A 21,984-nucleotide genomic window follows, 5' to 3' on the forward strand; every position below is an offset into this window, starting at 1 on the left:
GCTCTACCACTTGAGCCACAGCGCCACTTCCGGCTTTTTTCTGTTTGCTTATGTGGTGCTGAGGAATCGAACCCAGGGCCTCATGCATGCAAGGCAAGCGCTCTACCACTGAGCCACCTTCCCAGCCCCTGACCTGAAACTCTTCTATACCCACTAACACCCACTGAGTCCACCCACTCCAGCGCCAGAGAGTCCTCTTCCTGTCCTCCTTCTTGGTCCTCATACTAAGGCCCAGCCAGTCAAATCTCTGCTGTTTCCTCTCCCTTGTCCACCCTCTGCTAGGAGAGCCTCCATTCTCCAATGTCTGCCCCTCCATTCCTGTGAACTGGCTCCTTAGGTGTCAGCCATGGGTTTGGAAGGATATTTTCCTTTACCTGCTGCCCATGGGGGCCTGGATGTTAAGTGCCCCTACTCCTGCAAGATGGAAAATCTGTATTTTTTTCCTCTTCTCCTCCTGCCTTCACCTTCTTATGACATTTATGTCTCATTTCCTGCTGTCACAGATCATGTTTCCCAGTTTTCTCATCTGGAAGATGGAGAAAATGGCAGAATGGACTCACAGGGTTTGGAGGCTCAGCCCGAAAGCCCAGCAGTTGGGAAATGTAACAAATGATCTCACTGCCTTCTTTTCTCCTTGGAGAAAGATGCTGAAGGATGGGAGCAGGTGGGACGTAGGCCAGACCTGTTCGAGAGGGGTAAGCATCGTCTCCTGGGAAGAACAGGGAGGAAGAGCGCACCTTTGGCTGACTTTCAGGGTGGAATCTAGGCAAAGCCTTCCACGGATTTCAACTTGCCCCTCTGGAAGATTGGGGGGACGTTGCTGCTTGACTGGGGAGTTGTGAGGAATAAAAGAGATAGTGCTAGAGCTGCTGAACACTGCGTCCAGTCCGCAGTGTGTTTAGAAATGGCCAGTTCTACTCTCTGTCTATTTTGGGGGCCACTGAGGTTTGAACTTTGGGCCTCCTGCTTGTTCAGCTGGCACTCTTACCACTTGAGCCATACCTCCAACCCTGTGTTTTGTTGATTAATTGGAGATGTAGTCTCCTGGACTTTTCCTGCCCCTCTGACATCAAGCTGTGATCCCGTCTGAGTGGCTAGGATTGCAAGCGTGAGCTACTGGCACTGGATTCCCACCGTTACTCTTGAGTTAGTCTTGTCTTTTGTTTGTTTTTGTTCTTTGGGACCTTTGAGTAAAAGTTGGATTTTTACTTTTGTTCCTTGTACTTGAAAGCTCCCTTTGGAGTCCAAGACATGTAACCTGATCATAATCATGACTCTTGAGGTGTTGTTTCATTTTCCTGCTTCCTGTAAAGAAAAGGGTGATCTGTACTTTTAAGTTCTCTGAAGGCCCAAGTGGGACACTGGCCCTTTAAAACACATTACAGAGTTGGACCATGGCCTTTGTTTAACTAACCATGATTGGTCCCAGCAGACCAGGCTGGACAGGGCTGGAATGCTTGTGTTTAGGACCAGGGCGGGGTTGGACTGGCTGTGGCCGGTGAGAAAGAGCCAGCTGTTAGGCCGCTGGCCTGGCCTCACTGTCCCCAGCCTGATGGCCGTGCTGAGGGATGGTAAGTTGTCTGAGTGGAGGTGGCAATCAGGAAGGCTGGGAAGGAGCGAGGCTGCCAGCCTCAAGCAGCTGAATGGGCCATGGGTACGAGTAGTTGTCACAGGTGTCCAGTCTGAGGAGACACTCTGAAGTTGCCAGTGACGGTGTCTGCCTCGGTCAGCACAGAACATGGGTTTGTCCGGAAATGGGAATCCAAAAAGCCTACTGCCGCTGATTCCCATTCTAGAATCACCGCTGTTCCGCCAGCGGGGACCCTAGGAAAAATGCTGAGAAATGCCAGCAACTGCTTGGAGTCTTCTAAGCTGAGGAGCTTGGCCTTTTGCTCGGCGCCCTCTAGCCTCTGCTGGGTGGGGCTGCACTGGGCCTTGGGGGTGCTGTCATCTCTACTCAAGAGTCCCAGTGGACTCCGTCCTACTGTCTCCCTTCTATGTCTATGTCTGCTCCCCGATCCATCCAGCCCAGGCCTGCTAGGTGGGCTGGCGCAGGTGGCAGGCTGAGAAGGTTGTGTGTAGGCCTGACATGTGTTGTGACTTCAGCTTAGGTGTTTGGAACAGTTGACAGAGTCAGGTGGCTGTGGTAGGGGAGCCTTCATTGGGAAGTACCTCACTTGTGGAAAGTCAGAGAAGTTTGGCTTATTTCAGCCAAGTGCCTAACCACCCTCACTCATTACCATGCTGGGGGCTGGTAGACTACCCACAGAGATGTTCTTCTCACCATTTTTCACCAAGAAGTGACAAAGCAGAACCTCCAACCCAGAGTTCCTATGGTAAGTTGGAAGTTGGCACGTTTTATCATTTGAGTGTAGTTGGAGTGTAGTTGAAGCATTCATAGAGAGGAGTTTAGAGTGGAGCCTAGGTTCGGGTCTCTTGCCCTGCCCTGGTGAACGCGCCTGGGGACGCTGAGCCTCACTTCCTTGTGGTGGTTTTTTGTTTTGTTTTGAGATAAGACCGCACTATAAAACCCAGGCTGGGCCTGAAATCTGCCATCCTCCAGTCCCCTAAGTGCTGGGATTACTGGGGTCCCATTATGCCTGATGGGTGGTGCTCTGTACATCAGGCACAGATAGAGGGGAGGGGGTTGGTTGGTGAGCAAAGGCAGCCTGCAGGGCCTGCACAGCAGACTTAGGGACGTACCTTAGAAGCTATACTTCACAATATTTAAAGGATTGCCTACAATCTCTTGGGCCTTGTGACAAATGGCAGATAATACTATCTTAGTCTGGAGTCAGCCGTAGGGGACCGTGAGAAACCAGAGAGGACTGAAGGCTGTCTCCAAGCCTCAGGTCCCTTAACAGTAGTTACAGCTGCATCAGAGCTAGAGGTTTGGGGCTCACCAAAACATGGAGCCACTAGGCATGTTGGCTGGCAGAAGTATGTAAGAGTACCCCTCCGCTCCCTTGGTTTTTAGGGTTTTTGTTTTGTTTTGCTTATTGGCCATGGTTTTTTTTTTTTTCTGAGTTTTTGCCCTTGCCGGTGGCCCAGAAGGCTCTGGCCTACCAGTAACTGCCCTCTGTCTGCACTGCTGCCTCCAGGGTCACAGTATGAGAGACAGACATTCTCTTGCCTGGCAATCCTGTTACTTCATAGACTGATGGCTGGGATAGCCCTGCCCAGGAGGGGTGCAGGTGTTAACCCAGTGAATCTTTAGCTATCTCTGCTTCCTTGGCTCACACTTTCCCCTTGTGTATTTTGGGGTTTTTTTGGGGGGGGGGGTGGAAATATTTTCATTGTCTTTAAGTAGTTGTACACAGTAGTTGTCAATCAACAAAACACTTGGTGAACTTGGTGCATCTTGATCAATGTCACCCCTTCCGACATCTCACTTATCCCTCCCGACCTACCCTTTCCCTCACTTTTTAAATTTTGTAGGATATGTATTGATCTTTTTTGGCCATTTAGCAGTTTATGTACACAGTGCATCTTGATCTGTCACCTTTTGCCTTTTCACCCCCCCCCCCCCATCCTTTCCCTTATTTTTTAAATTTTGTGGTATATACAATGAATTATTAACTGCACTCTCCTCCTCCCCCTTCCATTCATCTACTCCTCTCCCCTTGGCCCCTACCCCCCTCTGGCAAGTACTCACTTCCTGGTACTTACTTTGTTGGGCTTTGACTTAGTCTTTCTAAAGAATTATGGCGTTTGAGCTCTCCATTGTAACTGCTTGTGTTTTTGATGCCTCTGAGGTAGGCTGCTAAGGAGGAGGGGGCCCTGCGGCCACCAAGTGCCTCCATGCCCAGTGGTGGCTGAGGTTGAAGAGATAGTCACCCCACCTGAGGATATGCATTGTGTCAGAGCTTATTCTCAGATGAGCCCCTCCTTAAATGGGGTCCTTCCCCAAATGGCCTGGCCTTTGGCACCTGCTCTTAGCTGGGGAGTGGAGCAGGTGAGGATGTCTGGTGTAAGTTGGCCAAGAAGCTTTTTGAGAGCCTAGCTGTGGGGATAGGACAGGCAGGAGGATCTGCTGGCTGGGGAGAGTGAGAGAGGCATCCTGAAGCTGCTACAGAGGGGAAGAAGCCAGGATCATCAGAATTGTGATGCTGGAGGGGAAGAGAATGCCCAGCCCAGCCTGTGCAGGGCATGGGAGCCAGCAAGGGGTTCGTTTATAGGAGCTGTGTATCAAGAAATCAGTCCATGTCACGCAACTCCTCCACAACAGCTATGGAGCTGTTATTTCCATTCTTCAGATGAGAAAACTGAGAATTAATTTAACCAAAGTCCCACAGCTTAGTTTTTGTGTATTTTTAAAAGGAAGTCTCTCCATGTAGAACCAGTAATCAAAGAGTATAGTGCCAAAACTGGTTGGCAAGTAGCTCATCCTTGGTTGAGCAGAAACCTGGTTCTCTGGGGTGGGGGAAGAGGCTCGTCCTTGGGCTACCCATCACTCTAATGTGAACAGCCTGCATGTGTCTGGCTCTTGTGGAGATGAGATGGGAGAAGATGCTGTGCCTACGTCTAGAGGGCCAGCATAGGCCAAGGAAGGCTTCAGGAGGTGGAGAGCTGGGAGGGATTAGAGGAGGCAGAGGGGAAACTGCCTCCTGGGGGTTGGAGGCATTTACATTTTAGCTCATTTCTTATTTTATCATCATTCCCCACATGGGTTCTTCTTCAAGGCCCCAAGAGTGCTCTTGGAGGTGATTATGGTCCCAGGTGGGGTTGGGGAGACAGAAACCAGCCCCATGCTCAATGGTATGATCTGTCAGACCAGGCAAGTGCCTGGGTGTGTTCTGGACCCTGACCGACTGAACTTGCCTGCAAGGAGGAAGCATCGGAATATCTAGACAACCCACGTGGGGAAGGCTGAGCAGTGTGGCAAGTGGGACTGGGGTCAGAACTCTGAGTGCTTTTCCGGGTAGGTGAGCTCCTTCCCCCCGGGCAACTGAGACAGTGCCTAGGGATGTCTCATTCCCTGGAATTTCTCCTGGGGTTCAGGGAGGGGTGAGAGCTGTCAGTAGGAGGGGCCTTTGGCCAATAGCTTACTTTCCATTTGCCCAAACCTCATCCCATTCTACGAGTGTTCTTGGTTTCTCTTCTCTTAAAATTCAGGACACTTCACTGTTCTACTGAGGTTTATGAATGTTTAAAAACTGCTTTGCGGTCCCCAAAGTAATTTGACAAGTCTGACAGCTATTGATTAAAAACCGAAATTATTCAGGCTGCAGGGTGACTTGGGGGATTAGATGGAAAGTTTTTTTTTTGTTTCTTCTCTCTTTGCCCCCCTAAAAAGGAAATGAGATGTGGAAAGGTAAATGTGGTCCCAGATGTCGTTTGCAAACTCCATTAGGCCTGCCTGATTATACTGCACTGGTGGGATGGGGTTTGGACGGGGTGCTGACTGCTGCCTCTCCCGTTCAGGCACTAAATGACAAGCATCCCTCACACGCCGGCCCCACGCCTGCAGCTCAGGTCACCACCAGGTAGCAGTGAGGCATTGCTTTTGCATTGTTGCAGGTGGTAACAGCACAGTATGCTTGTTATAGGGATTGACTCCGGCTTGGTGGTTCTCTGAAGGGCTTCAGCAGGTGAGGAAACAGCAGCCTAGAGACAGTGGGGAACTTGTTCAGAGTTTATGAAGCCAAGGGAAAGGGAGGCCAAAGGAACAGGAACCCAGGACCTCCTGGCCAGCTTCTCCCCACTTCCCCGTAGGTGAGAAGGCTAGACAGGGTCTTGCTGGGACACTAAGCCTGGAGGTCGGGTCGTCTCTGTGATCCATCAGGCCACTCTCTCCCTCTGAGCCTCAAGTTTCCTCTTCAGCAAAGTAGGCATGTCCTAAATCTTCTTTATGGAACCCTTTGGATTCACTTGGGAGGGGGTTAGGGGTGACAGTTGCCCCTGAGTCAGACTCACTAAGCCTAGTTTGAGGTTTCGCTCTTTTGTTTACTAGTGTGATGCCACCTTTTTGTACTTGAGGTAAGAACACTTGTCACACAGCTGGCCATGTAGTAGGTGCTCAGTAAACAGCTGTTAGGTCTAGGCTGCCACAGTGTCATCTCTGACACAACTGGTACCAGGCCTCAGGCTGCATTTTATGTCAGGCCCTGAGCCTCCCTATTCTGTTTTGGTTGCCAGGGTGTGGCTGTCCTTCACCATTGGTCCGAATGTGCACACCATCACATTGGTTCCCAGTGATTCTGCCAGGACCGAGCCTCCAGGCCTGACATACCAGGAAGCTTCCCAAGCTAAGCATCCAGCCTCCCTGCCTTTTTAGGACAGGCTCTGTCTTCCTAAGGCTCTAGTGACTGCATTCCGCTCCCCCTTCCCGTCCCCCCCCCCCCTTCCCCCTCCCCCCCCCCCCCCCCCCCAGCTGGGTCAGGAGTCAGCACCAGCCTTCTTAGCCAGTTCCCAGGCCTGTGTGACAAGTATGAACTGGGGAGATGGCTGTGCTGGATGATCCCAGTGGGGCCTGGCCCTTTTTACATTCTGGGCTGGATTGCCCTAATCCTGACATGTTCCAGGACTGTGACCAGATGAGCTCTCCTTCCATCGTGGGCAGAGAATTCCAGCACTGCTGCGTGGGCCTGCCTGTGCACAGGGAGGAGCCTGGTGAGCGTGTCTGGGCCTGATGGGGCTTAGAGAGTTTGCTGGTTTCTGACTCCAAAATCAGCAAGTTCCCCAACCTTGGGGTGGACACTGACTGTGGACTCACCACTTGTCCAGGTGTCTCTCTGTTCAGGACAAGGTAATGGCATGGGAGCATCGTGCAGGCTGAGGGGCCACTCCCAGTCATACTCTCTTTCCCTTGTATTTCACTGCAGGGTGCTTTTTTTTTTTTTAAGGAAGGTATTTGAGGTTGGTTCTTATTTTGCAGGTGGTAGAAATAAGGAATTTAAGTGCATGGGGAAGGAATAAGAATAGGCTAGGAAGTCCTTTTCCTGTTTCTCTAGTGTCAGACATAACCTCTCCTAGGAACTTGATGAACCATGTGTTCATTGCTCATTGTTTCTCAGAGCTGTCTGAGCTCCTGAGCCACCAGTGTATGGCCATGAGGAGAGGGAAAAGAGGGGCCACAGTTACGAGTGACCAGTGGCAGTCTCTGGCTCGACCCTTGTCCTCCGGAGCTCACTGCCTTCTGGGCCTCTGTATAGCAACTCTGTAAAGATTGTGTCATTACCCCACTTACAAGAATCAGAGTTGTATGTTTTATCAGGAAGAGATTGGATTTGCTTCTACCACTTCTTACCCCTGGGCCCTAGGCCCTTGCCTTTTTGCAGTGTGCTCTTGCATGCAGGTGTATGTGTGTCTTGCATGCAGGTGTATGTGTGTGTGTTTGTGTATGCACACGTGCGTGCTTGTGAGTATGTGTGTACACAGTACATGTGCTCTGAGTCTCACCTCTGCTGCCTGTTCTGCCTGCCCTGTTGTCATTGCTGCCCCCAGCAAGGCAAATATCTTAACAGGCTCTCCCAGCTTCTGCTTGTGTACTTCAAGAAACAGGACACCCACTCCCTCTAAAATATAACAAGCCTGGCCCTTCGGAGAGGGGGAAGGACTCTGAGCTGGAATTGGCCGATACTGGTCTCTGCTCTGCCTTCAGGCAGCTCCTTTCTCCCTTTGAGATTCTTGGGCCTCTTATTTCCAGAGGAGGCAATCTTACCCTCAATTCTTACCTACAGCTTAAAGCATGCTTACTTTTCTTTCTTCCCCTTTTTTTTTTTTCCTCTCTTTTGATTGACACTGGGACTTGAGCTGGGTACCTGATGCTTTCACTCATTGGCTGGTGCTCTCCCATCTGAGCCCTGGCTCCTATTCCTGGGCACTCTCACTTTAAGAAGAGCTTTTTAATTTAACGAGTTTGGAGTTTTTATTCCCCTTTTCCTTGAAAGAATGGAGAGTTTGCTGAGCTGTCTCTAACCTTTTAGGAGAAAAAAAAAGGTTCAGAGTTGAAAACCAGCTTGTGGGCTGGAAGGCTATCAGATAAGTCTGTGCTCCTGGGGACAATGTCCTGTTGTTCCTGCTGCCCCACCCTCACAATAAACTGCTGTCGCCTGGCCCAACTCCTAGCAGCAGCTCCCCCTTGCTTGTGTCCACATTTCCTGGCCTAGCCAGCAGGCAGCCTGACTCCCCTTCCCCCCACTGCCTGTGGCCACTGCGTGATGGAAAGATTCAGGCTGTGGCTGGTGCTGTTATAGCCAGCCTTGGCCCCCACCGAGTCAAATACCACATAGTCACTTGCTCCCATGAGATCCTGAGCAAGTTCACTTCGCCTTTCTGGGTTGGAGTATGTCAGTCTGGACATGATGGGAATTAAAGTGAGGGGACAGGCAGGCTGTGTGGTATGAGGTAGTGCAGGTGGCATGGGCATAAGTTGTTAGGAAAGAACAGGGACAGCATCATAGTGGCCCCAGGTTGGACCTTGAGATGGGAAAGATTTGGGAGGCTGAAGAAAAAGCATGGGCCAAATCCCCCAGAGGGCAGTTTGTGTCTAGATCCTAGCAGGGTACTGGGCTTGAAGCCTCTGGGACTCAGTTTTCTTACAAGTTGGGAGGGGACAGAGGAGGAGAGGAGTGAGGTATGGGGCATAGAGGGACACATCTGTTGGGGAAGATGCTGCTGCTGTGGTTCTGTAGTCTAGACTGGGAAGCCAGCAGAACACTCCTCTATTGACTAGCCTGAGAGTGACCTGGAAATCCTCATGCTACCCCTCCCCAGGAGGTACAAGCTTCCATGCAGAGGAGGAGATAGAGACAGGGCCTCAGATCTCTGGAGGGTGGACTGTCGTGGGGCCTAGAAGACCTACCACATGGGGGAAGATCTTGGAGAGGGCTGGAGGGACCATGGTATTACCACAGAAGCGAAGTCCCTCAAGACTTCTTCACAGAGATTCTGGGATGAACATTGAGGGGTTGTTTTTGGAGCAACTGGAGCAGAAAATGCCCTGATAACCACCCCCATGCCTTCTTTCTCCTTTGTCCCAGGAAACAGCTACATTTACAGAGCCTGGGCTCAGGGAGTTCTGTCCTGTCCCAGCCTACCTCCTCTCCAGGGAGCCAGCCAGCTAACTTGGGCTGTAAGAGTAGTGGGACTTTGATTCCCAAACTTTGAGGCTCTAAAACTCAAAGCTAAGCCAGGCCCAGCCTTACAGGGAGCCTTACAGGGAGGAGTCCCCTGCTTGGGAAGGGGGGCAACTAACAAGACTTTCCTGGCACAGGCTGGTAAATGAGCATTGTTGGCTGCCCCAGGGGTCCAGGAAGGCTTCATGAAAGACGGGCACTGGTGCTGGGTGCAGACTGCCTCCCTGAGCCCAGTTGGTGTAGTTGTTTCCTGGGAGAAAGGACAGAGCAGATGCGAGGGTGGGTTATCAGGGCACTTCCTGCTCAAGGCCAACATGGGAGCTTGCTCTGTGTGTGTGTGTGTGTGTGTGTGTGTGTGTGTGTGTGTGTGTCAGGGCCAGAAGAGGGGGTGGCTGGCAGAGAATCCAGGTTGAGCAGGAAGGAGCTACAGATACACGTGTGTGTGTGTGTGTGTGTGTGTGTGTGTGTGTGTGTGTGTGTGTGTGTGTGTGTGTGTGTGTGTGTGTGTGTGTGTGTGTGTGTGTGTGTGTGTGTCAGGGCCAGAAGAGGGGGTGGCTGGCAGAGAATCCAGGTTGAGCAGGAAGGAGCTACAGATACACAAGCCCTGCTACCAGCTAGTGCTCTGTGCCTGGAATTCCCATTTTCCTTCCAATGAGCTCAGGCTGTTAGACTGATGCACCTTCGCCCCACCTTCTCTCTGCTCCAGTCCCTTCCTCCAGTAACCCTGGGGAGGTAGGAGAGTCAAGGCTGCCCAGCTCTTGTAGCCAGTTGGGCTGGGTGAGTCCAGGATATCTTAAGGGCCCTGAGCTTCCCTTGGCCCTCCCTATTGCCTGGGACCTCCCCCACTTCTTTGTGGGACAACATGGTAAAGATGGAAGGGGGGCTTTCTACCACCACAGGCTTTGGGCCTGTGGGTTTGGAAGTTCGGCTTACACCTACTGGGCTCCTGGGACTTCAGGGCTAGGACCCTTTTGTGTCTTTGGGTCTTTTTAGACATGGCCAGGGCACTGAAGCTGCTGCCAATCCTCTCCTGGATCTTGAAGCAGGAGTTGGCCCCTGTTCGCCAGCCCCACCCCTTGCACTTCTGGGCCTGTACCTGCCCTAACTCCTAGGATCCAAATGGTAGTTTTCCAGGCTGAGCCAGAAAGTAGCTGATTTTGGCTGGCAACAAACTGTTTTTAAATCTGACTGCCAGGTGTCGGGGGCTGAGGTCTTTGCTTTGCCTAGAGGAAGTCACTTCTTGAACACCCCAGTCAGGGTGTCTTCTCCATTGCTGTATGCTACTCCAGCTGGCAGGAAGGTAGGCTGCCTTGCCTAGGATCCTAGCCAAGGGAAAGGAAGATTCTCCCTCCCACCCCACCCCCCCAATCCATAGTGTTAGTACCAAGGCAGTGAGGGGGCCAGGCTACTGGAGCAGGGATTAATGTCGAGTGGGGAAAAAACCTGTCTGAACACCCTAGGGATGATATGCTGTATGAGGTAGGCCACAGTGCACCTGTGGGATCTAGGCATCTAGAAAGGTCCTGGAGGAGTAGAGACACAGCTGTGTATGTGTGCCAGTGAGTGGAGCCATAGTGGAGTCATGTGGCTCCAAGCTGGGCCTACGCCACAGGCCTCTTCTGGTTGAACCTGTTTCCTCAGAGTTCTCAGAGGCCAGCTTCAGACTGGGCATGCCAAGGCCAAGGAAAAGGCTGACTGGTCTCCTGGGTGTTGGGGGTGGGCAGTGTGAGATGTCCGTGTGATGCACAGAGGAACTGAGGTGCAGATGGGTATAATGTGCCTAACACTGTACAGCAGGTGAGCAGCAGGCCCACGTCCAAGGCTGAGTGTATTAAGAGCCAGTGCATGTCTGGGCTCTTATTTGGTTAACAAGTGGCAGCTTAGTGCTTCAGCCCAGGCCTGGGTCTGATCCACTGACCCAGGAGGAGTTCCAGGTGGTGGACCCTCACAGTATTGGTGTTTGGAGTACTGTGCAAAAATTGCCACGCTCCTTCTACTCTGAGTCTCCTTGTTCTTGTTTGTCAAATAGAGGGACTCTTCTGCCTTATGTGGGACTGTGGAGTGGAACAGTCATAACTAAGGGCTCTGCTAGCTGTAGCAGTCTGGACAATTGTTAGGACAGGGTGACTAACACTAGTCTTAGATAGGGACCAAGGCAGAGGCCAGGGAAGGTTAGAAAGATCCAGAAGACTCCTTGGGACAGGGTCTTTGGGGCTGTTGGAGAATCAAGGCAGACCCTGGCTCACAAACTCTAATGGATCTGATACCCTTACCCAAACTTTTCCAAAGACAAACACAAAGGAGTGTGGGGTAGGGAGGAGGGGAGTTGGCCAACTGGTACCAGCTTGGTCCAGACACTGGAAGGCCCTCCTGACACTCTGCCTGCCTCCCCAGGTCCCATCTGATGCCAAGACTGAAGGAGTCTCGCTCCCACGAGTCCCTGCTCAGCCCCAGCAGCGCAGTGGAGGCGCTGGACCTCAGCATGGAGGAGGAGGTGGTCATCAAGCCTGTGCACAGCAGCATCCTGGGCCAGGACTACTGCTTCGAGGTAGGTTCTACCACAGTCTCTGGCCAGGTGGATCTACTCCAGACCCCTAGGAGTGCTTGGTGACCTCAGCTGGGGACAAGGAACAGTGGCCAGAATCTGCTCATAGCTTTTGGCTTTGATGGGAGGCAAGGTGGAGGTGGGAGTAGGGATAGCCTTCATACCTGTTCTCTGTGCTAGTATGTGAAGTTGCTGGGCCTCTAGTGGACAAAATGATTTAAACTCCAGAGCCTGTGCTCTGGGCCGGCTCACCTCCAGTGCAAGCTAGGGAACTGGAGAAAGTTCCCCTTTTCTGGGCCTATTTCTCTGTCTGCAGAGAGTCTAAACCTTCCTGCTCTGCATTCTGTGAGCCCAGGTTTGAGAGCACAGGGCCAGCAGCCCAGCCTAGGGGGTTATTACCTGGTATTACCTATGCAGTCCCTCATGGAAGATGATGGAGAATCTGTGGCCCAGAGAAGTCAAGGTGTCAGAGGTCATGACAACTAGGCCGAGACAAGCCAGCCCCGGGGTCACAAGTGCTGCAGATAGTCCTGAGAGGTGCTGCTTGCTTTTCTATTGTTCATATGTCTTTGTGTCTCTGCTTCTGGGGAACTTCCTACCTTACCCAAACAGCAATACATAATCAGAAGAATGAGCCACCATTTGGGGTCTTCTGACATCTTCCACACCCTGTGCCCAGTCTGTGCTGTCTCTGGTCAAGACTCCTGGCTGGGCTGTGAAGGTGGCTCAGTGGTAGAGCGCTTGCCTTGCATGCTTGAGGCCCTGGGTTCGATTCCTCAGCACCACATAAGCTGGAAGTGGCACTGTGGCTCAAGTGGTAGAGCGCTAGCCTTGGTCTGAAGAACTGAGGGATAGCACCCAGGCCCAGAGTTCAGGCCCCACAATCGGATGCGCTCCCCCGCCCCCCCCCCCACAAAAAAAAAAAAAAAAGACTCCTGGCTGAGTGGGCTGGATTTGAACTGGGACATGTTTGGGATGTCCTGGGATGGGCTGAGACAGTCAGTGCCTGATGGCTTTTTCACAGCAGGGGCAACTGTTCAGTGTGCGGGCTGCGGTATGGGGTCTGGCTTCCCTATAAAGCCTTGGGTGTCAGGGGCAGCATGGACAGAGTGGGAGCAGCTTGGGCCAGGTTTCTTTCTGGAGGAGATGTCCAAGTGGCAACCAGAGGGTGAGCAGGAATCAGGCAAAACAGGAGGGTAAAGATTATAGCCAGAGGACCCTAAGGCCTGGCATACCGTTAGGCTTCTATAACTATCATCATCACTGTTGTTGGGCAAAAGAATCCTCAGGAAGTAATCAGCTAAGGACCGAGGTGCTTATTCTCCTTTGGCATCCTATTCTGTTTCTCCTCCAGTTTCAGGTCAGAGTCAGAAAGATGTTCTCCTACGAGGACAAGAGTGCCATGGGGCGGGAGGTTGGGGGGGGGGGAGGTAGGGGGTGGGACGACTTGTTCCTGCTGCTGGCCTGCTCTGGGACAGCGGAATGCCACCTGACACAGGAGATGTCAGGGTGATTGTGAGCCTTGTCCGCCTCCTTGCAGTGGGCAGACCTGGTCCTCAGAGGTCTTCCATTGCTGTCCACCCTGTGGTCCCTGCTTCTGTAGCACTGTCCTGCCTGCCCCGACAGGTGACAACATCTTCCGGAAGTAAGTGCTTTTCCTGCCGGTCCGCAGCTGAGCGCGATAAGTGGATGGAGAACCTGCGACGGGCTGTGCACCCCAATAAGGTAGGCCTGCACCCTCTCCCACTGGAGCATGAGAGATGGAGTGGGACGTGAGGAAATGGGAAGAATGACCCCTGGGTGTAGGCAGGGCCCAAACAAACTCTGTGAAAGTTTGAGTTGGTCATGCTGGGATGCCTGAGCTACCTGGAACCTGTTCCCAAAGCTATGTATTGAGGCTGGGCCACAGAGATGGGTATTAATTGGGCCTGTGGGCCCCTGTGTCCTTTTGTCTGGAACTCCTGTAACCCACATTAATCATAGTTTACTGGCTCATCTATCATGTTCTAACTTAGACGTCTGCCCCTTCCTTCAGGCAGGCAACCTCTTGCCCAGCTTGGTGCCCAGTTGGGTTTCTACTGTCCCAGGGCTCTCCTATCTGGTTAGGACCCTGACTGTAATCCCTGCTCCTGTGTCTGTCTCCCTAGGTGACTTGTGGGTCTGGGCTAGGGAGAGTCTTGGTTACCATGACATCACTAAGGAAAAGACCTTAGCGGTAGTGATGTTTTAAGTTACCATATAGACCAGCAAACTGAGGCACAAGACATCAGTACCTTGTGATGGGGCAGGCATTGTGCTGACCTTCTTCCTCAGTTTCCCTCTCTGAAGCAGTTTATAGAAAAGCAAAGTGAGATCCAGGTTAGGACACTTGCCCAGTTCAGTGAGCTAGCTCATAGTCAGCAAAGGACCCCATATCCAGCCATGTTCACCAGACTCGTCCCATGTCAGGACCTGAGCCTTCCCTGGGTCTCAAGGCATCCCTTCCAGATGCTGTGGATTCCTGTAATGGCTAGGGAGTGGGTACCAGTCAGAGGTGACCATCCTGGGCCCCTGTGCTTATACAGGACAACAGCCGGCGTGTAGAACATATCCTGAAGCTTTGGGTGATCGAGGCCAAGGACCTACCAGCCAAGAAGAAGTACCTGTGTGAGCTGTGCCTGGATGATGTGCTCTATGCCCGCACCACAGGCAAGCTCAAGACGGACAATGTCTTCTGGGGTGAGCACTTTGAGTTCCACAACCTGCCTCCTCTGCGCACAGTCACTGTCCACCTATACCGGGAGACTGACAAAAAGAAGAAGAAGGAGCGCAACAGCTACCTGGGCCTGGTGAGCCTGCCTGCCGCTTCAGTGGCTGGCCGGCAGTTTGTGGAGAAATGGTACCCAGTGGTGACGCCCAACCCCAAGGGTGGCAAAGGCCCTGGGCCTATGATCCGCATCAAGGCACGCTACCAGACTATCACCATCCTGCCCATGGAGATGTACAAGGAGTTTGCCGAGCATATTACCAACCACTACCTGGGGCTGTGTGCAGCCCTCGAGCCCATCCTCAGTGCCAAGACCAAGGAGGAGATGGCATCTGCCTTGGTGCACATCCTGCAGAGCACAGGCAAAGTTAAGGTACGTGTAGCCCGCCACTAGTGGAAGGCCTGGTAACAGGGACTGGGCTCCCAGCTCTGGCTGCGTGCCTCTCACATAGCGCTGGTGGAGGTGGCATGGATCAGAGACAGATGCTCTCACTAAGCAGGGGCTGTCATGAGGAGAAGGGCTTCCTACTAGGGCTGATTCTCAAGGCACATGTGAAGCCCTAGTAGTGGGGGTGGGGTTGGGTTGCCTTCAAGTGCCTCCCCTACTGTCCTCAGACTTGCCTGAGCAGCAGACACGGAGCTGAGCCCTCCTAATGTACATGGGCCCCCAACCTACCCACCACAGCCACCTAAACTCACATTGCCGCTGGCATGTTGGGTTCAACCAGTATTCCCAACAGGTGAACCACCATCACAGCCCTAGCCTCACCTATATCCTCACACCAGACACAGAGATTTCACCTGCACACACAAAGACACATGCATGCATGTACAGTCAGCTGGCCCCAGCATCAAAACCCGAGAGAAATGGAGATTAGAAAGCCATGTAGGTAGGTCCCATATTGGATAGATCTAGCTATCCTACCTTTTATATCCTGGCACTCCCCAAAAAGGGGCCTAGCAAGTTACCCCAAGACTCATCTTCATTCCCTGGCTTTGGAGGTGACTAGACTTTTGGTCTGGGGTAGCCCTAGGAAGTAGACCATATCCTATCTATCCAGCTCAGTGGAACATGGCTTTGGAACCTCCTCTTTACCATACCTCTCCTCTTGGAGGAGCTGCCCGAAGCAGGTGGAAGGAAGAAGCCCTGGCCTGGGCTAGGCTGGCCTTTTGCAACATGGATAGGCCCCAAGGTGTGGTCTATCTGAGGAGCTTGGCATTGGCCCAATGGTTTGAGAACCAGTGGCTTATGTGATAAGAGCTGGGGGATGGTTGGTGTCAAGGTCCTGAGTCCTCAGCTAGATTCAAGGAAGCCCAGGTGAGGGAATGAGGCAGGCAGAGTGCAGTGGTGCAGGACTCCATGGATGCCCCTTGCGTTCTTCCCAGAGGTCCTATCAGGGAGGCAGGGTTGCAAACCACTTGGCCTCTGCAGCCCCCAGCACCTCTGCTGTGTGGCACTGTGCCACAGGACAGCCCTTGGGAGAGGGACTCCCTCACATGATCATTGCGGGGGGCATGCCTTCCTCTGTACTTGGGTTACTGGTCCCTGCCTTCAGATGTGCTGGCTGCAGGTGCCACCTGGGACCCCTCTGGCCACATTGCTGATGTACTGTCAGTGATGGGCCAGGGTGCTGACAAACAGCAAATGGGCAAAGCTGTGACCTAGAAAGGGTGTGGGGAAGTAGCAGAGGCTTGAGCCTGCTCCGATACTGGATAGAAGCCACAGTGGAGCTCTTACCTTTGCTTAGAAGATTTCAAGGATGACCTTCGAGGTAATGTAAAAGTCAGGAAGAGATCCTGGGGTTGCACAAACCCAGTGAAGCCAACCAGTTTTCCCTAGGTCCATCCTTGTGTTGCGCAGTCTGCTCTCCTGAGTTTGGGTCTTGATTCTGTATTTCTAAGAGCCCCAAAGTTGGTACGTTAGAATGAGAAACCCTGGCTCATGCTGGACATGTTGCAGGCTCTGTGTTGGTTAGCCCTCTTCCACCCCCCCAACCCCCTGCCCCGAGTCTCTGCCTACCTGCCTGCCTCTTCTCCCTGCTCCAGGACACAGGTAGGCTGGGGGACTCGAAGCATCAGGTCTCCGGGTGAGGCAGCTGCTCTCTGGGCAGTGCCATAGTTAGGGACAGCGAGCTCCTCTACTTGCCTCTTCCCACAATACTGGGTAGGAACCTGGTGTGTAAGCAATTCACCAATTTGCTTTTGAGACAGTCTAGGGCCCACAGCCCTGAGGGGCCCCAGCCAGAGCCCTGCAAGGTAGACATCAGTCTTGTTTGCATGAGCTTGAGGCTTGCTGGCAGCTCTGGCAGCTCTGTCACCTCTGACCTCCCCTCCTTTTCTGTGGGGCTGCAGAGAACAAGTCTGTTAGGTGGAAAGCCCCCAGCAGACTTAAGGTGGTCCTGGTGGCCGTACCCTGACACAGTGGACCTGTCTATCCTCTTCAGAGGATCACGCTTCTCTGTGGCTGCCTATCAGACCCAGTAGGACTGAACAAGGGTTGAGTTCAGCCAGTCTGAGCATGATGGTACAAGGCGGTGGCCCCCTGTAACACACTCATGTCTAGTCCTACCTCCTCGTCCTCACACCCACCGCTGATGTCACCACCTCGAGGCTCCTCCATCACCAGTCTTGCTGTGCTCCCACTAGTGGCCAGAGTGGGTCCTCAGCAGTATGGTGAGGGAGCCTCCTTGAGAAGCTGGGGCATCTCCTCTGGAGTCCTCTGGTCCTGCCAGCAGGCCAGCTCGGATCCCACTCTGCTCACCTCCCGCTTCCACAGGACTTTCTCACAGACCTGATGATGTCAGAGGTGGACCGCTGCGGGGACAACGAGCACCTCATCTTCCGGGAGAACACGCTGGCCACCAAGGCCATCGAGGAGTACCTCAAGCTGGTGGGCCAGAAGTACCTGCAGGATGCCCTAGGTAGGGGAAGTGTAGGCTGGCGGTGGGCAGAGGGCTGAGTGCTACCCGCCTGCTGCTCACTCCCTGCCCTGCTCACCTGGCCACAGGGGAGTTCATCAAGGCGCTATATGAGTCGGACGAGAACTGTGAGGTGGACCCAAGCAAGTGCTCTGCTGCTGACCTCCCTGAGCACCAGGGCAACCTCAAGATGTGCTGTGAACTGGCCTTCTGCAAGATCATCAACTCCTACTGGTCAGTGCAAGCCCAGGGCCTCTGGGGAACCATGTGGTATACTTGGGAGTCAGGCGGTCCTGCACTGTTGACGTACCCGTCCATCTGTTCTCTATCAGTGTGTAACAGCATGCCACGCACTGGGCTCAGAATCTACCCACTGCCAGGCCCTGCTGAGTGAATGGATTGCCAGGCTTCTGTTCTGGTCCTTTGGGGGCTCTTGAATATTGGAGACTGCCCTAGAATGTTTTCAGGGCAGTTTTAATGGTGTTACTTAGAAAGAAGCAGACATGGCAGTGTGTCTGCATGTGACTGGTGAGTGCTGTGTGCATGTGGAAGGAGGCTGGTGCAGCACTGAGCGGGACTGATGGGGCCCTCAAGGGCTCTTACTCCCAAGATTCTTCACTGTTAGTTCCTGGGACTCATGGAACTCCCAGCCCAGTCCCAGCATGTGTGAATGCATAAACAGGACTCCTTTAAGCCATGAGAACAAGGAAGAAAAGAGTGCCTTTAAACAGAGCAAGACCTGTAGGAGTGGAATGCTCATATGGACCATGAGCAGGGCAGGACTCATTCCCTGGAGAAGTTCCAGTAAGGCTTGCCTCCAGGCACCTGCTTATTAACTCCCGAAGTATGTGTGTGATGCCCAGCCAACTTGGTGCCTAGTTGATCTGCCCTCTTTGAAGAAGGGCTTTGTGATTAAGAGGGCCTTGTTGGTGCCCCAACTGGGTTTATTTTCACACTGGGGGAACTAGCCAGACTTCAGCCGGTGTGTCTGCTCCACTCGGGTGCTCAAGCATCTTCATAGCCATATGTCCTGACTTTGATTATTTCTTTCATTCACCCTCCTTGACCCCCATGTGTTCCTATCCTCAGTCTGCCATCTGCTCCTCTGGCCCTTCATCTTTCCAAATGTGCTTTGCGCAGCCATCTAGAGTTGTGTTCCATTAGAGTGGGATTGGGTCTGAGTGGGATGGCATCTACATCTGAAAGTTTCTTTCCTCTACATATACTGCAGTGCCCTAGGGGCTGGCAGCTCTCAACTCCGCCAGCTCTTGGCTGGGCATGCAGGAGAGCCCAGGAAGTGTTTATTGCTCTCAAGGGACAAGCAGAGGCAGTCTTGATAGACGGAATGTCCAGATGCGGGAGAGTGTGCCCACCTGCCCAGGTCCCTTGGGTTGTGACACAGGTGCTCTCCTAGGGCAGCTCAGAGCTGAGCCAGATATGCACACCTTCCCACTTTCTTAGGCCCTGGGGGAGCAGTCAGAAAACCTTGAACTCTGTGTGAGTGCTCTCCCTTCCCACCCCCACTAGGCTGGGCTTTCACCAACTCTGCCCCCCGTTCCAAGGCGGATGGGTGTGGGACACAGGGAAAACACTGTGGACAAGAATTTTCCATTTCCTTTTTCTGGCATATATCAGAAGCTTTTCGCTTATACCATTGGTAGATAATCACCACTCAGTGCCTGTCCCTGCCCAGTTTTGTGCTGGGCGCCATGAGGTCCAGGGCTGAGGGCCACTTCCCTCCCTTCCTTCCTCTTTTGGCAGTACCATTGGTCCAGCCACAGTCACTTCGGTAGAGCCTGTTGGGCTGGCTGTGGAGTTTATACAGATCAAGACCTCTTAGGGCCTTGTCACCTCAGCCTGAAGTTGGCTCTGTGAGCCTGGCAGGGCAGACCTTGCTCTCAGATTAAAGGATTAGCCAGGCATGAACTGGGAGCACTGGGACCTGGTTTGCCCAGGATGGGTATGCATACTAAGGTGTAAGTCAACAGAGCCACTTCAAAGTGGGCCGGGTAAGGCCTACGGAGCAGGTCAGGATGGCCAGTGGAGCCTTGAACCCTGGCTCCTAGTGTCTTCTTCCTCGTGTAGAACACGAGGAGCTGTGTTTTTAGTCTGTGAATAAGGTTACTTCCCTCTTCTTGATCACTCAGTTAGTCTGAAAACCTCAAACCCCCATGAGATATTTCAGGCAAAATAAGTGAGTGTACAGGCAGTGATGGCAGCCCAGGGACAGTTGATCTGTGCCTGCATTTTCTTCTCTTTCTTCCCCAGACCCAAGTGCCTGCTGTTGGGTAGGAAGATGTGCTGTCCCTGGGCAGGTAGAAAGGAGGTTCAGGACTACTTTGGCTGTTGTTCCATTAGGATGCTGAGCCAGCTCTCCAGGCCTTGTCTCCTGGCCTACTCATTTCCATGCTCTGATTTGAGCCTCAGTCTCCTGCTGGCTGAGCACTCTGTCTGCCAGCCCTGTGCTGGGCACTCTCCCACTGTACTGTCTGAGCTCTCCAGCAGCACTACCCACCCAGTGGGCAGCCCTCACCAATGTATGGCTAACAGGCTGAGTCATGGATACAAGGAGCTCAGTCTTCACACCAGATTCTGCCCTGAACCCCCCTGTCTTGGGCCCCTGCTGACCACCAGGGCTATCCTCGTCTGTCTCTACACAGCGTCTTCCCAAGGGAGCTGAAAGAGGTGTTTGCCTCGTGGCGGCAGGAGTGCAGCAGCCGTGGCCGGCCAGACATCAGCGAGCGGCTCATCAGTGCCTCCCTCTTCCTGCGCTTCCTCTGCCCAGCCATCATGTCCCCCTCGCTCTTCAACCTGCTGCAGGAGTACCCCGATGACCGCACCGCCCGCACCCTCACCCTCATAGCCAAGGTTACTCAGAACCTGGCCAACTTTGCCAAGTAAGTGTCACATTCCCTGACAGACAGAGAACTACAAGCTGGAGTGCACAGGGATAGGCCCCTGGGGTGCTTTGACCCTGAGTTGGGCGAGGCCAGAGCCCTGCTTTCATCCCTGTCATTCTTATTAGTTCCTCCCTGCCCTCTATTTCCAAATAGAACCTCCTCCACACCCCATTCTCCTAGTAAAGTACTTGCCATTTTGGTATGTTTCCTTTAGTTCCAAAGTCAAGAAGACAAGATTGTTTTTTCCCCTTTTGCCTTTTTGAATTAACATTATCAGAAGGACTCCCCTGTCCCTTAACATTCCTAAGCTCTATTTTGAAACCAATGACTAATATGCTGTGTTTCCTTAACCATTCCCTGTGTGGGTTCAGACTGCCCTGGGTTAATGTTGTCAAGATAGCTTTGCTTATAAAAAACACTTCTAAGTGTTTTCACTGCATTCTTAAAGTATGTAGGTATAAGTTGCAAGGCTGGGTCCTCTTGTTCATTCACAAAGTGTGAATTGTGGCCTGTACCAGGACTATCTCTGTGCTGGGCCCTGACACCGGGTCAGCTCTGGGCCCTCAAAAGCTTAGCTCACTGACAGGGTGATACACAGTAAACAGTGTAGCAGGGCAGTGACCAAGGCACACATCAGAGTCTCTGGAGGACCTGAGGTTGCAGGAAGAGAAAACTAAGAGCCCATTCATCTGATGCCTGGAAGGATATCAGGCTTAGAGGCTGGTGTGCCATGGAGGAGGGCAGTAGTACTGCTAAAAAAAAAAAGTCTGGAGCATCAAGTGCTAGGGCCAGGAGAAGCCAGAGATAAGGCCAAAGGCACAGCAGGGACCAGAAGGCCACATAAGGCGTGGGGAGTCACCGAGAGGTTTAAAGAAGTGGGAGGCTGGCCCTTCTCTCTTCAGATCCTGAAAAGATCACCCAATCAGCAGTGCAGTGTGAATGGCAGCCAAGAGACCCAAGAGGAGAGCATAGCTCTATGTGTCTAGCAAAAATGTCAAAAAGCCTGGAGAGGAAGAGCAGTGTAGGATGTGGTCAGGTGATGAAGTCAGCAGGCCTTGCCAGTTGGAGATGTAGAAGAGGGAAGACTAGGCTACTGCCAAGCTTCTGGCTCGGGCATCTAGATGGATGTTGTTCTCTTCACTTAGGAGAGGGAGCTTGAGAGGAGGCATGATTTGCGTGTGATGACTTCAGGCTGAGTAGGAGTTGCTCCCAGGGGAGGTGAGAAAACTGAGCAGGGAGACCTGGGCCCAGTATGGACCTGAGAGTCATCTGCGCCGGGCACTGACACTTGGAGGAAGAGACCATAACAAAGTCCTGTGGGAGTTGTGGGATTAAAGGTCCCTAAATGGGCTGTTAGGCTTGGGTTTGCGGAAGGGAGGCCATGGTGTTGTGGGTCACAGTAGATTCCATTGGCTTGGGATGCTGTGGTGGAAGCTAGTAAGGGGATGAGAACTTAGAGACAGTAATGGCTCAGGGAAGGTTTGCTCACTCCTGCTGCTGCCTCTTTCCAGGTTTGGTAGCAAGGAAGAGTACATGTCATTCATGAACCAGTTCCTGGAGCATGAGTGGACCAACATGCAGCGCTTTCTGCTGGAGATCTCCAATCCTGAGACCATCTCCAACACAGCAGGCTTCGAGGGTTACATCGACCTAGGCCGTGAGCTCTCCAGTCTGCACTCACTGCTCTGGGAGGCCGTCAGCCAGTTGGAGCAGGTGCCTGTGGCTGTGGCTCAGAGGGTGGGGCCAGCAGTCACTACAGAGATTCTTGTGTTCTTCCTTCCAGGGTAGCCTTGAG

The 21,984-nt window shown here is 52.8% G+C and overlaps 1 protein-coding gene across 11 annotated transcripts in view; it reads left to right on the forward strand.

Annotated features, from left to right (window-relative positions):
• The window catches only part of LOC122107048 (DAB2 interacting protein), a 178,261-nt gene that overhangs the window by 142,257 nt on the left and 14,020 nt on the right, over nucleotides 1–21,984 (forward strand). For 10 of the 11 annotated variants that reach the window (XM_042678625.1, XM_042678623.1, XM_042678631.1 and 7 more), the window contains 7 exons: nucleotides 11,475–11,628; nucleotides 13,252–13,350; nucleotides 14,190–14,744; nucleotides 17,148–17,292; nucleotides 17,379–17,523; nucleotides 19,950–20,186; nucleotides 21,701–21,902. In XM_042678625.1, coding sequence (XP_042534559.1) covers nucleotides 11,475–11,628; nucleotides 13,252–13,350; nucleotides 14,190–14,744; nucleotides 17,148–17,292; nucleotides 17,379–17,523; nucleotides 19,950–20,186; nucleotides 21,701–21,902 — 1,537 coding nt within the window. Of the gene's footprint in view, nucleotides 1–1,503; nucleotides 1,572–11,474; nucleotides 11,629–13,251; nucleotides 13,351–14,189; nucleotides 14,745–17,147; nucleotides 17,293–17,378; nucleotides 17,524–19,949; nucleotides 20,187–21,700; nucleotides 21,903–21,984 lie in introns of those variants that run through there. The other variant, XM_042678628.1, reaches the window with a different exon arrangement.

The sequence above is a fragment of the Dipodomys spectabilis genome, unplaced genomic scaffold (assembly GCF_019054845.1).
Source record: "Dipodomys spectabilis isolate Male_0828 unplaced genomic scaffold, ASM1905484v1 ptg000046l, whole genome shotgun sequence".
NCBI classification, from domain to species: Eukaryota; Metazoa; Chordata; class Mammalia; order Rodentia; family Heteromyidae; genus Dipodomys; species Dipodomys spectabilis.